Here is a 13462-nt window from a genome sequence, read left to right on the forward strand (position 1 = left end):
TCTGCTTGACCTCAGGGCCACATGACCTATACTGACTCTGTGTCATGCTGTGGATTTGAATGTAATATGATCAGCTGGCATGAATGAGACTCAGACTATATCCGAATTCTACTATTCCACCCATACGAGAATTGTGACTCATGAGAATCACACACCTCCTAGGATAAAACCCTCTCCCAGTAGTCAACACACAGAGGAGGCTCACCAAAGGCTGTGATTTGCCATGCAGGTTCCAGGATGAAATTGGAAGAACCAGACAGTCTTTATTTAATGCTAGTAAAGTATGTCTGTAAATTAAGACAAGTGTCTGTAAATTAAAGGAGCTCAGTGGGTAAGAGCACTTGCTGCAGAAATGGGGACTTGAGTTCAAATCCCCAGCACTCAGTAAAAAGTCAGGGATGTTTGCATGTACACCTGCAGCCCCATTGTGGGGTGAAAATGATGGGGGTGGTGTAGAGAGAGGAAAACCCTGGGGCTTGCTGGCAGCCAGCTGAGTTCTAGGTTCAGTAAGAGACACTGAAAGAGAGACATTTGTCTTCTTCCTTCCTCCTGTGAGAGGCAGCGTCTTGCTCACAATTGCATTCCCTAGCTGGCCTGAGGGCTTCCTGGCTTCTCCCGCGACTCCTTTCACTGTAGGAGCTGAGATTATAGATGTGTGCTCCCGGGCCCAATTTTACGTGGGTGCTGAGGATCAAAACTCAGATACTCAAGCTTGTGCAGCAAGAGCTTTCTCTCCGAGCCATCCCCCAGTCCCTGATGGCAGGCTTTTGAACAGTCCCACAGTTCGGGATGCAGGAAATCTGAAGATCGAGCGGCCCCATGTAGCACACAGACAGCAAGCATCAGCTAACGAAAGCAGAGGAGGTGGACTGTGAATCCCATGAGTCCCAGCTTTGCTCACCTTCAGTCCCGACGCCCTCCCCTCCTCCCTTTCTTCTGTTAATCCTGATGACTCCCCCGCCCCCCAGTGTCGGGGCGGGACTCAGCACCTCCTGCTCACTAAAGCTCTACCAGTCAGCTTCTCTTCTCATCCCCGACCCTAGCCCCTGCTGCCCCCACCCCCAGCTACGGATATTTTTGAAGCGCCCAGGCAATTTGCTTCACAGGAATGTCACAGAGTCTGGATTTGTCACCTTTCTCTGAACAGATGTTGCTTCCCAGCTGGAAACAGTGAGAGCTATATTTTTTTTTTCTCGGCAAACTACCCAGCATGGGGTCTTCTGTTACTGCAACTGGTGGCAGAATGCGGCGGCGGGGTGGGGAGAGATTAGCATATGAAAGAAGCCTGCTGGCAGAAGGCCTGGGAACTCTTCTCCACCAGGAACAAATCAAGCAAGCCCACGGAGCTCTCTGGAGAGGAGAGGACAGATGCCATATAAATGCCCCTGTAGGCTCACCAGCTCGCTACACTTCCAGCTGGGGGCCATTAGCATCTCTATCCTTCCTCAGCTTTCCAGCCCACTTCCACGCTTGGGAATATTCTCTTTCTTAACGCAGTTTCTATTCTTCCACTGTCATGTGTCCCTGCTCCAACTCTTTGTTGAGGGACACGGGAACCCGGAAAGCTCAGCCTGTGCCCTCTGGACCCAGATCTGTTTAACACGCAGCTCAGGTGCCCTGCCTTGGCAGCTCAGGCCCATCCCTGACCTGCAAGGAGGTGACTACAATTCTTTGCTTGACCTGGCTGTAAGACTCCTGGCTGCCTCCTAGGCCAGCCTGTATGCTTCCCCCTGAAGACCAGTGTTAGCAGAGAGCCTTGCTCAGTCAGAAGAAGGGGCCCTTATACCTGGTGTCCCTCACTGTTTGAATAGGACCTTCTTCCTAGATGGTGTCTGTCACCTGATCTATCTGCAGTAATAGTCCATCAGCTCAGCCTAGCCAGATACTCCCTTATCTCCCTGTGACAGCTAGATCAGAATGTCACAGCTGCCCTGATTGGAGTGGGAACCACCCACGGGCTTAATTAGAGAAGTACATTCCTGCTGAGCATGTGATTGATTGCCCACGGGTAGATGCTGCAGACTCTGACCTAATGATATCTTGGTGAGTTCATAACTCCATGGCATCATTGGGAGGTGGTGGAAGGTGGAGGCGGGCCTTGTGGAAGAAGTAAATTATGGGAAAGCTACACTGTGCCCTGACCTGTTCCTTTACGCCATTTCTCTGTTTCCTGGCTGCCTTGATATAAATTAGACTGATGCCTCTGAAACCTCAAGTCAAGATTTTCTCCTTTTGTCCAACATCTGGTCAGGGCAACTTAAGACCTCACATAGCCCTGATATTTCCTCTTAGTGATTGCTCATCAGCAAGCCCCACCCTACTCCTTAGATACAGATCCCACACACCCATGTCATATTAGGAGTCAAACTCACCCCTCTTCCTGGCTGCAAAATCCAGGTTCAGCTAATGATTTAGCAGAGGAATTGATATCATTACTAGGTACATTTGATAGAGGAGGAGATCCAGGTATGGTCATGCATACCTGTAATCCCTGAATTTGGGTAACTGAAGCAGAAGTATTGTAAGTTCAAAGCCTGCTGGGTTCCATAGTAAGCTCTTATCTAAAAAGAAGATAGGGGAAAGAGAAAAAAGAATAGGAAACAGAAGTACAGAGAGGCTTAGTAACACGCCTTGGATCACACAGCTAGTGAGTGAAGCGCCAACTGCTGATCCAAGGCTATCTTTACCCTTTCTGTGAAAAGGACGGCTTAACTTGAGAAAGTTGGAATGATGACACATCAGAACAGAATAGTCTCTCCCAAAAGGAGCCCTTGGACTTTGACACGCTCCTATAGACATACACTAAATGTCTCAGAGGGCAGCTGCTGGCTGTGTTGGGGTCCTGCTGTTGGCAACAATAGCCAAGAGGGAGGTGTCCCTTCCTCTACTCACACACACGCTTCTGGGCCTGTGTTCTGTCCTGTAGGCCATGAGCAGCCTCAGAGAAACCGTGGCTCCTGTCAGGAGTCAGCTCCTGCCTGGGAGATTTCAACCAAATCCTCCCTGGAGACAGAGTGTAGTTAGTGAGAACTGGGAAAATGTAGCAGAGTCCTTGGTAATGAGCAGAGGCAGACGTCCTTAGGAGGTAAATGCTTTCCAGATGAACCAGAAGTGAATCTGGGGTGGGGACCTGGGAAGTGAGGAGCCTACAGTGTGTAGGAGAGAGAAAAGGCATTCCTCCTCTGCCTATTGTGAGGAAACATGGTGAACACTGTTGTTAAAATGTCTAGGTTTACCCAGTAACGAGACACAGACCGTGACTCAACGATCCCACGTGGAGTTTTATTGGTGGACAGGGAAGGAAAGGGGGGTGAGAGGTAACCAACCCGTGTAGAGCAGAGAGAGGGAGAGAGAGAGAGAGAGAGAGAGAGAGAGAGAGAGAGAGAGAGAGAGAGAGAGAGAGAGAGAGAGAGAGAGAGAGAGAGAGAGAGGAGAGGAGATGGAGAGGAAGACAAGAGTAAAAGAGAGTGTAAGCAGGCAGGGGTCAGTCCTTTAAAGGGGTCCTTTGCACCTGCGTGGTTCTCACAGAACTCTGGGCTGGCCAGAGTGCTGCCTGAGTGCATCCTGCCAGGTAACAGGGCAGGCCAGCATAATGCCTGAACTTTTCAAACACTCCATAGCAAAAGGCTAATAGCCAAGAGAGCACCTGTGAGACACCGGGTTCCATCTGCAGCACCATGGAGTAGGTGGTATGAGTTTCAGTCAACAGATGAACCAGAATCCAGCGAAGTCCATCTAGACAAATTCAGAGAGCAGTAGGATCTGTTTTTTTTCACTTTTTTATTATATATTCAAATTAGAAACAAGCTTGCTTCCCATGTCAGTCCCAGCTCTCTCTCCCTCTCCTCCATGCCCACTCCCTCCCCTTTGTCCCCCCAGACCCCCACCCAATCCCCACTCCATTTCCCAGGGAGGGTATGGCCCTCCATGGGGGATCTCTAGAGTCTGTCATTTTGTTCCAGAGAGGGCCCAGGCCCTCCCCAAAGTGCCCAAATTGAGAAAGCATTCCTCATTGTGGGATGGGTCCCCAAAGTCCATTTGTGTGTCAGGGATACACACAGGGATTGATCTACTACCCAAAAACCCCATAGATTGCCTGAGTCTCCTCACTGACACCCACATTCAGGGGGTCTGGATCAGTCCCATGCTGGCCTCTCAGCCATCAGTCTGGGGTCCAAGATCAGCTGTTTCTCTGGGATTCACCAGCCCAGTCTTGACCCTGTGTTAAACTTCTAAAGGCCTGCCCTGAGTGACCTATCATCACCAGCCAGGCCCCACCTCCTAGAGGTTACCCCAAAATAGTCACATCACACCAATGTCCCAGCCCAGCAAGACTGAACTGTATAGATGCCACTCCCTTCAATTAACCTCCCACCCTTTGTATACTCTAACACCTGTGGGTGCCATGAACAGCAGGGACAGAATAACATCCAGCTTGGAGTCTCAGGTGAGGGTCTGGTGTCACTCCTCATGTCCTCTTTCTATGAGGGAACTTCCACAGACCTGATCTGGAGGGTCTCTTTTGGGTCATCACAGCTGCTCCAATGAAGATGGTAATGGCTTGGAGGACAGTTTTCCACAACAGAGGACTTCCAGGGGAAGCACCACCAATGCTGCATCTACAGATGTGGACCAACATAGACAGTGAAGACCAAGACTCCAAGTGGCTGATCCTCAGAAGCATTTTGAGACTAAATCTTAAGTACTCTTCTTAAAACATACGTTTCCAGTTGTGTTCCTGGAAAATTGGGTTCTTATCAAAAGGAAGCAGACATACCAGCCAGCTGTTTGTGCAATACATGGTTCAATTTTTAAAAATTTATTATGCATGCTTGTGTATGTGGGGGTGGGTAGGTGTATGCATTTGAGTGCAGGTGCCTGCAGTGGCCAGAGGTGTCCAATCCCCTGGAACTGGAGTTCCTGTGACCTGCCTCATGTAGGTGCCAAGAACCAAACAACTGCACTCGGCAAAAACAGTACTTTTCTTAATTGTTGAGTCTTCTCTAAAACTAAATGACTTACTTAGGAAGAATGGTACATGTTCTTAATCGCTGAGCCCTCTCTCCAGCCCCTACTAATTTATGTGCATTATATGTGTCTGTGTGTATTTTCCATATACATGTGTGGGCCCTTGGAGATCAGAAGGGGATGTTGGATCCCATGGAGCTGGAGCCACCAACATCTGTGAGCTAGCTGCCTTACAGGGGTTCTGAGGAGCAAACTTGAGTCATCTGCAGAGTGGTATGCACTGTTAACAGCAGTGCCATCTCTCCAGCCATTAGATCAGGCTTTTGTTACCAAGTTCCTGGGAGGCAGGATGGCTGTTGTGTGGGATAGGATGACCTCTGGCTTGGTGCTGGAGAACAACCCTGGCTTCCACCCTTCAGATCAAAAGCATTCCTAGCTCATTAGGGTTTTCAAACTAACTCCAGCAGGAGTCACCCTGCCTGGCATCATGGCCCAAACCCATGTGCTACCCAGATGTGAAAACTAAGGGAAGATGATTTAACTTTGACTGTACAACCACTTAGCAGTTGGGGTGGTCTAATATTGTTAAGTGCATCAATGATGAAGATTTTAATAAATACACGTGTTTGATGTCTTCCATTTGTCTATTGAGAGTCTAGTCAAAGAAATAGTTAAAGTACATGTGTCTAATAAGAGGTTTCAAAATAATGGCTTCCAGCTGGGCATGGTGGCATGTACCTGTCATCCTAGCATTTGAGAGACTGAGGCAGGGGGATTGTAAATTTGAATCCAGCCCGGGATTCAGAGTGAGACCTTGTTTGTAGTGTATGCTTATAATCACAGTCTTGAGAGTGAAGACAGGAGGTCCCTGGGGCTCCTGTCCAGCCAGTCTAACAAAGTCCCTTGCCATTGAAAGAGTCTTAAAAAGAGGTTCATAGAAGGTCGGGTGGTACCGTTAAGTTACTCAGCATTAACGGAGCTTCTGTGGCTATCCACAGGAGGATCTTGCTTCCATATAAAAGGTAGTTTTGAGAGCTTGGGATGCACTGGAGGAGAAAAAGTCTGAGGAGGACACACAGTAGGTCCTGACCATACACATTAGGCATCCCAAGTCTCCCTAAACTTTGAAATGGCTGAGCCAGTAAGAGTGACCTTGACTTTACCACAGTGTGGTGGTTTCAATGAGAATGGCTCCTGTGGGCTCCTATGCCTAAGTGCTTGGTCCCCAGTTGGTGAACTGTTTAGGAAGGATTAGAAGGTGTGGCCTTGTTAGAGGAGGTGTGTTACTGGGGCAGGGTTTGTGGTTTCAAAAGACTTATGCCATTTGGAATAAGCCCTCTCTGGCTCCTGCATGCAGATCCAGATGTATGTTCTTAGCTGCTCCAGCTGCCCACTGCCTGCTACCTCCACCCTGCCATCATGGACTCAAACCCTCTGAAACCATAAACCCAAAACAAATTCTTACTTAGTAAGTTGCTTTAGCTTCGGTATTTTATCACAGTGCTAGAAATGTAACTAATACAAGGAAGAAAGCTCCTGAGGTGTGAGACCTGAAAGTGACCTCTAACCTCTATATACCTGTGCATATGCACCTGCACACACACAAACCACTGTACACACACAAGTGATGATGATGATGATTAACTCTTGTTTCCATTTCTGTATCCCTTCCTTCCTTCCTTCCTTCCTTCCTTCCTTCCTTCCTTCCTTCCTTCCTTTCCTTTGTCCCTCCCTGCTTTTTGACACAGGGTCCCACCATGCAAGCTGGCCTCAAACAACCACACCCAGATCAGTAATTTCTATTTCTTTATTACAAATGCTGTTTCCTGGAAAAGCTGACAATGAAGCCGGGAATGGTGGGACACATTTGCAATCCCAGCACTTGGGAGGCAGAGGTAAGAGTTTAAGGTCATCCTTGGCTGCATAATGAGTTCAAGACCAACCTGGGCTAATGAAACCTCAAAACAAAACAAAAAGCAAACAAACAAAAAAACCCAACAACAACAAATTCTCCAGAGACTGGAGAAATGACAAAGCAGTTAAGAGCACTGGATGTTCTTCCAGAGGACCTGAGTTCAATTCCCAGCACCCACACGGAAGCTCACATCTGTCTGCAATTCCATTTCCAGGGAATCTGATGCCCTCTTCTGGCCTCCATGGGTACCAGGCACACACAAGGTATACAGACATACATGCAGACAAAACATCCATATTCATAAATTAAACATTAAAATTAACTGGAAACAATGAAAAGTGAAAGAAAGTTGGAAAAAGAAGAAAAACAGTAGGAGACAGATTTCTGTTTGAGAAGGAATGGCTCAGGCCCTGGTGATGACACTGTAATTTATACACGGATGAGCTGGTGTAATCCTGAGAACTCTTTGCTGTAGTTGCATCATATTCTTTATTTATAGTTCCATTTTCTTATTTATTTGTTTTAAGACAGGGTCTTGCTATGTAGCCCAGGCTGGACTTGAACTCCAAATAGCCTTGTCTCTGTTTTTGTTTCTAGAACTCTGGGGTTTCAAGCCTGAGTCATCATGCCTGGCAATTTTTAAAAACAATGTTAATATCCTGTATTAATCATCCACTTGGACAGAGAAACTACAAGAACAGAAACTGTGTAAATATCCCGAGGCCAAAAGACACTAAGTGACAAGGGATGAAGAAGGCACAGTATAAGAAAATAGGGAGGGTGTACCAGGGCTTCGAAGGGCACTGGGAGGGAAGCTGGGTGACCTTCAAACAGCCATAGTGACCCTGCCTGGCTGCCTTCACTGTCTCTGCTAAAGATCTCCAGTGCCAGCTGGCGTGTGAGCCCTTCAGTAATTCTCAAAATAGAACTTGTTGTCACCTGCCCTGCTCCTACCACCCCCACCCCTCACTCCCACTTTTTCTTATTTTGGCTCACTGGCCTTAAGCAAGCTTTCTGCCTCAGCCTCCTGAGAAGGTGGGACAGCAACTGCACCCATCAAGTTCCGTGTCTTTCCCCTCCTCCTCCTCCTCCTCCCTCCTCCTCCTCCTCCTCCTCCCTCCTCCTCCTCCCTCCTCCTCCTCCTCCTCCTCCTCCTCTGTATCATTATATAGCCTTGGCTTGCCTGAACTTACAATGTAGACCAGGCTGGCTCAAATGCACACATACCTGCCTATGTATCTCAAACTCTTTTTGAAAGAGCTATTTTTATTTATGCATATGCGTTTGTGTGAACACATACCATGTGCTTGCAGATGTCTGTGGAGGTCAGCAGAAGGTATCAGATTCCCCCGGAGTTGGAGTTCAGCGTGGTTGTTCGTGCTGGGAATCAAATCCCAATCCTCTCCCCGCTGGAAGAGTAGGAAGTGCTCTTAACCAATGAACCTTCTCTCAAGACAACTGTCCACATTTCATTTATTTGTGTACTTATTTTGTGTCTTTATGCATGCAGGGGCATATATCTTCCATGTGGATTCTGAGGCTAGAACTCAGGCTGTCAGGCTTGGCGGCAAGTGCCTGTACCTGGTGAATCACCTCACTGGCCCCTCTCATTACTTTTAATTTTATGTTTTGGCTGCATATGAATATAGGTATGGGGTGTCGGTGAAATGAGAACATTTCTAAGACAAGCATATGTAGCAAATTCGCCCCCCCATAACCACGGAAGAGAGTTAACAGCACCCTCTAGAGAGTTATCTACATTATTTGGTATAAGGTATGTGACTGTCTTAGTTATGCATGTATCTACACACACACACACACACACACACACACACACACACACACACACACACACACACACACACACACTTTCCGTGTCTTTGCTACCAAAGGATGGCAATTTACAACAGTGGGGTTTGTAATTCAAGTACTTGGGAGGTGGAGGCAGGCTATTAGGAGTTCCAGCCTAGGTTTCAGAGTCCCAGAAGAGACCGAGGGATGCAAGAGGACGGGAAGAGGAAGGGGCAAGGAGGAAGGGAGAAGAAAAGAGACTAAGAAGAGGGAGAGGCGCCCGGAGGTAGTTGGTCCCCACCCCGCGTCCGTGGGAACGGCCCCGCCCGCCTCTGTGACGTCATCTGGAACCCGACGAGGCGGGGCGGCTGGCCCAGGCGGCTGGAGGGTCCTTGTGGGGCCGAGATGAGCGAGGGAAGCACGGGGGACCCGAGCCGCGGGTCCAGCCGGCAGCGGGCCGTACACCCAGGTAGGACGCGGCGGGACCGGGCTGAGGGAAGGCGGGGTGACCGCCCTGGCTCTCCGCGGGGGATCGCTGCGGGGAAAGCGGTGGGCAGCGGACCTGCCCGGCGAGGAGGCTCCTCGCCCTGTCTACCGAGCTGGGGGAGGCAGCCCTCCCTTTCCACACGACGACCCTTGGACCCAGGGCAGCCTCTAGATCGCCGTGGTATCTGTTCTGTAAAGAGATAGTGGCAACCTGCCTGCCCTACAAGCTGGCCTCGAGTCACTTGCCCCTGGATATTCCTTTTAGATCCACTTGGAAGCCATTCTGTCTCTGGTCTTTATTGCTGTGTGAATTTTGTCAAGTGCTTTGCCCTCTCTGAGCCTCAGATTGGCCGAGAAACAGCGAAATAACCGATAAATGCCCCATACAGCCCTGGTCATAGTGAGACTATAGTCAATGTTAGCAGGGAGATTTTCTTTTTAGTTGTGTTAAGCATGCAGTCAGTTATACAGCGTCCTAAGATTTTACAGAAATGTGTAAAGACACCGCCCCGTAGATACAATAGAGCTGCCAAACCCCTCAGGCAGGCTTCCTTGTAGTTTGTATTTGTTTTGTTTCTGCCCTGAGCCAGACCTCACAATGATATCTGTAGACGAGTTTCAGTGTGAGATTGTATCTACCAAGGCAAAGCTTAGCATGCTGCAAGGATATCGAAGCAGGCTTTGGGCCCTTCACTTTGGATTGTTTTCAACATCAAGAAGAAAGACCCCAATCCTGGAAAATGCTCTTGAATCAGGAAAAAAATCAGGCTAGGCTCTATGATAGTTCTGTTCTCGCTCAGTCCTTGTATTGCTGATGTCAGCTTCTTTCAGCCCAGTAGCAGTCAGAGGCTGCAGTGTGACTGGGCTAGAATCCCCCAGTGAGGGCAGGCCTTGCATACCAAGTTCCAGGATTCCATCCCAGCACTGTGAAAGCCAGGGGTCTTTCTGGCTGGCTCGCATTGATCGTCCTCTTAGTCCAGCACAAGCTGTTACACTGTTGCCCATCGCTCATCTCAGATCTTTGCTGAGAGTTGAAGTGCTACTAAGCAACTCTTGGGCCCCTATGACTGAACCACTGTCCCACCCCCTTGGATTCCTACTTTTTTGCTTGATTTGTAACACTGAGGATTGATCTCAGGGCCTTACACGTTCCAGACAAGAGCTCTCCTTCTGAACTACATTCTCCAGCCTTCTTTTACATTTTAAGCTTTGTTTTGTTTTGTTTGACACAATCTTACATAATCCAGGCTAGGGTTGGACTCCTACCTCTGCCTCCTGACGCTGGAAGTACAGGTGTGTGCCAATACCTCTGGTTTTGTTTGTTTTTAAATTTTGAGACATTGTCTTGCTGCCCAAGCTGGTCTTCATCTTATGATCCCACATGCCTTGGCATCCTGGGATACAGGTCCCTACTGCCAGCCCCAGGCAGATGCTGTTTTCTGATCTCCTTATATAGCAGCATAAAGTGGGGCCTCTTTGGAAAAGGACCCCACAGTGGCATGGTATGCTGTATGTGAGCAGCTAGGCCACAGTGTGTGCAGTCAGGAGTGAACCCTCTGGAGGTCTCTGCCCCGAGTTCTTACAGTAAGGTTGTAGTCAAGGGGCATCTGCTTTTGCAGTTGCCTGCACTTTTGCCTTGGGATAGAAGGTCCTTCCCACTATGTCCTGGTCATGTGGGGTGACCCAACTTTGCTGGCAGAGGCCTCTCTTCCTCTCTGCCTGGGCCTCCTCAGGGCTGTTTGTGCTGCCCCACAACATGGCCCGTGGCCTTCCGTGAGCAGATGACTTCAGAAGAGCAGGCCAGAAGCTGTTGTGTCCTGTGTCCATTTGAAGTCCACACCACGTTTCTGCAGTAAGTCCTTGGTCACGCAGGTGTCCTTGCCCAGAGTGCCGGGTGCTGGGTTTGAATGTGAACACCCGGATGCTGGAAACATGGCTCTATGGGGCCGTCTTGGGGCCAGTGGCAATGCTATGAAATATTAACTGTTGTCATTTATGGCTGTGCCTCCTTGTGCCACTGGGCTCCTGGAAGGTGGCCTCAGTGGCTCACCAGTGTCTAGCACACTCTGACGATAGTATTTGTATAGATGCCCTTCTCTACTGGTTCCTGTTTTCACCCACATTCCTCCCATGCCCACTTGATGGTACTGTTCTGCGCTAGACCCTGTCCTTCTACCTTGGGGGCCATGACCTTCCTTACAAGGTACATATATCTCTTCTCCTCCTTCAGGGTCACTTCTTCTCAGAAGCCCTCCTTGACTCCCTATTCCAGGTTGGACTCTGTGCCTGCTGTATGCTCTTGAGGTCCCCTGGCATGGGGAGGGATTCTTGCTATCCTTGACTTAATGAATTTTTGTTTTGTTTCAAATAGTTTGTTATGCAGCTCAGGCCTGCCTGGGACTCACTGTGTAGACCAGGCTGGCCTCAAACTCTGAGATCTACCTCTCTCGCCTTGCAGATGCTAGGATGGAAGGAATAGGTCACCATGCCTAGGTGTGTTATCAGAATTTAAGTGACCTCTACTTCCCTTCACTTCTTTTGCATGGACTCATTTAAAAGTAGGCAAACCTGAAAGATTGGTCCAACCCCAGACAATGGGGCGGTGGGGGAAGATACAGTCACCACCTGGGTCAGAATAAAAATGAAGCGGGCTTCCTGTGCTGTGCGTCTGCTCTCCCAGTTTCGGTCTTGGTGCATCCCTTTTACAAAAAGGATTGTCTCGCCAAGCTACTTTGTCTACACACTCTTCTGTGTGACCACTTATTCACAACGTTTCCTTTCTCCCCCTTCCCTCTTCCTTTCCCCCCTCCACTCCTCCTCTTCTCTTTCCTTCTTGGAGGTGTGGTCACACATGTTCAGCTGTTGTTCATCAGCATGGAGTGAGGCAGAAGCATGCTCCCTGCCCGCCAGTGAGAACCCACCCTGCATGCCTCATTCCCAGTGTGAACCCTCTCTGCAACTCCCCTCCCCAGTGTGAACCCTCTCTGCAACCCCCATCCCCAGTGAGAACCCACCTCTTGTCTCAGGAGAATGGTTTCACTGGGGCTGACTGGCTCCAGCGAATTTCCATTATCCCCACAGAGCCTCCACCCCATCCATCTGTGCCTTCCCTCACCTCAGCCTCACGCAACCAGCCCACTCCTACCTCTGTCTGGATCTCCAATCTAGACACTAATATGAGTGCTTAGTGGCTTCCTCTTGGCACATCATTAGAAGTCATCCAGGGTCACATGAAATAGTGCTTCATCCCTTTTCATGGGTGGCTAATATTCCATTGTCTGTTGGGTCCCGTTTTGTGTATGCACACATCCACTGATGGACATCCAGGCTGACTCAGTCCTTGGATCCTTGTGAAGAGGGTTGCTCACCGCACATGTGCGTAGCTTTCTTGTTGGAAAACCTTGTCCTATCCCTCCTTTCTTTCCCCCCTGTATTCCAGACAGGGTCTTAGAGTGTAGCCAGGTCTAGCCCTGAACCTACCATCCTCCTGCCTGTCACTCAGTGCTGTACTATGCCTATCTACATCAAAGGGTTTTATTTTTCTTAAATAGATTTGAAGACCCAATGAATGGAGAACTCTCCATTTTGCTGCTTAGGTGGTGAAGCCACATGGTATCACCTTTGGAGAACAGAGAGGCACATCAGGGCTGTGTGTTATGCTCATAGGCCAGGCAGGGCACCCAGCTTCTCAGGGATCACCAGGAGTTTCCTTGTTGAGATTCCTATCCATCAACACCTGTCAAACACAGGTGAAGAAGTCATTCCAGCCACCTAGACCAGCCGGGGAGATTAAAGTTAACTTTCTTCTTCTGTCTCGATGACAAAGGATTCCAGTTTGGATGACTAGCCTTGGGCAAGAGAAGTTCTGTGTGTATGCCTTGCCTAGTAGCTGGGACATGAGATTCTGAGTCTGGGACATGAGATTCTGAGGCAAGGTAATTTGGGATATTGTCCCAGAGCCCCAACAGCACTACTGTTTTTGCTTGGTCTTTGTAACACTAACAGCATGAGGTTTGTGACGGGCCATTATGCCTGGGCTTCTGCAGATATACCATCAGGCATTTGTGTAGACTTCGCTTCTTCTTGAGTCAAGTCTACTACACCACAATAAACAGCCATTGGCCTATGGTATTTATGTCTTTCCTTATCTGCTGAGCCCATTCATCCGGTGAGTGACCCACAGCTCTTCTAGGTTTCTGAGGAGGGTGGAATGTTCTGGACAAGGCGGGAGATTCCTTGAGCCTTTTTCAGTCAGGGATCTCTTGGGGACTGGTTCTCTTGAGCTATTTTTGCCCCTCTGTC

The 13462-nt window shown here is 49.0% G+C and overlaps 1 protein-coding gene and 1 long non-coding RNA gene across 3 annotated transcripts in view; one reads left to right on the top strand and one right to left on the bottom strand.

Moving 5' to 3' along the window:
* Positions 1-4207: 4207 nt before the first annotated feature.
* On the bottom strand, positions 4208-8912 carry LOC121134658. Its single transcript, XR_005871772.1, has 3 exons — positions 8815-8912; positions 8184-8292; positions 4208-4619 (listed from the first exon to the last, which is right to left on the bottom strand). It is a non-coding gene; the product is annotated as an uncharacterized LOC121134658 (long non-coding RNA).
* Positions 8913-9007: 95 nt separating this feature from the next.
* Positions 9008-13462, top strand: part of Tmc7 (transmembrane channel like 7) — a 46277-nt gene continuing 41822 nt past the window's right edge. For both annotated transcript variants that reach the window (XM_005075745.4, XM_021230427.2), the window contains exon 1: positions 9008-9143. In XM_005075745.4, the coding sequence (XP_005075802.1) occupies positions 9080-9143 (64 nt within the window). In that variant the 5' untranslated portion in view covers positions 9008-9079. The remainder of the gene's footprint in view (positions 9144-13462) is intronic.

The sequence above is a fragment of the Mesocricetus auratus genome, unplaced genomic scaffold (genome assembly GCF_017639785.1).
Source record: "Mesocricetus auratus isolate SY011 unplaced genomic scaffold, BCM_Maur_2.0 Super-Scaffold_4256, whole genome shotgun sequence".
In the NCBI taxonomy this organism is placed as follows: Eukaryota; Metazoa; Chordata; class Mammalia; order Rodentia; family Cricetidae; genus Mesocricetus; species Mesocricetus auratus.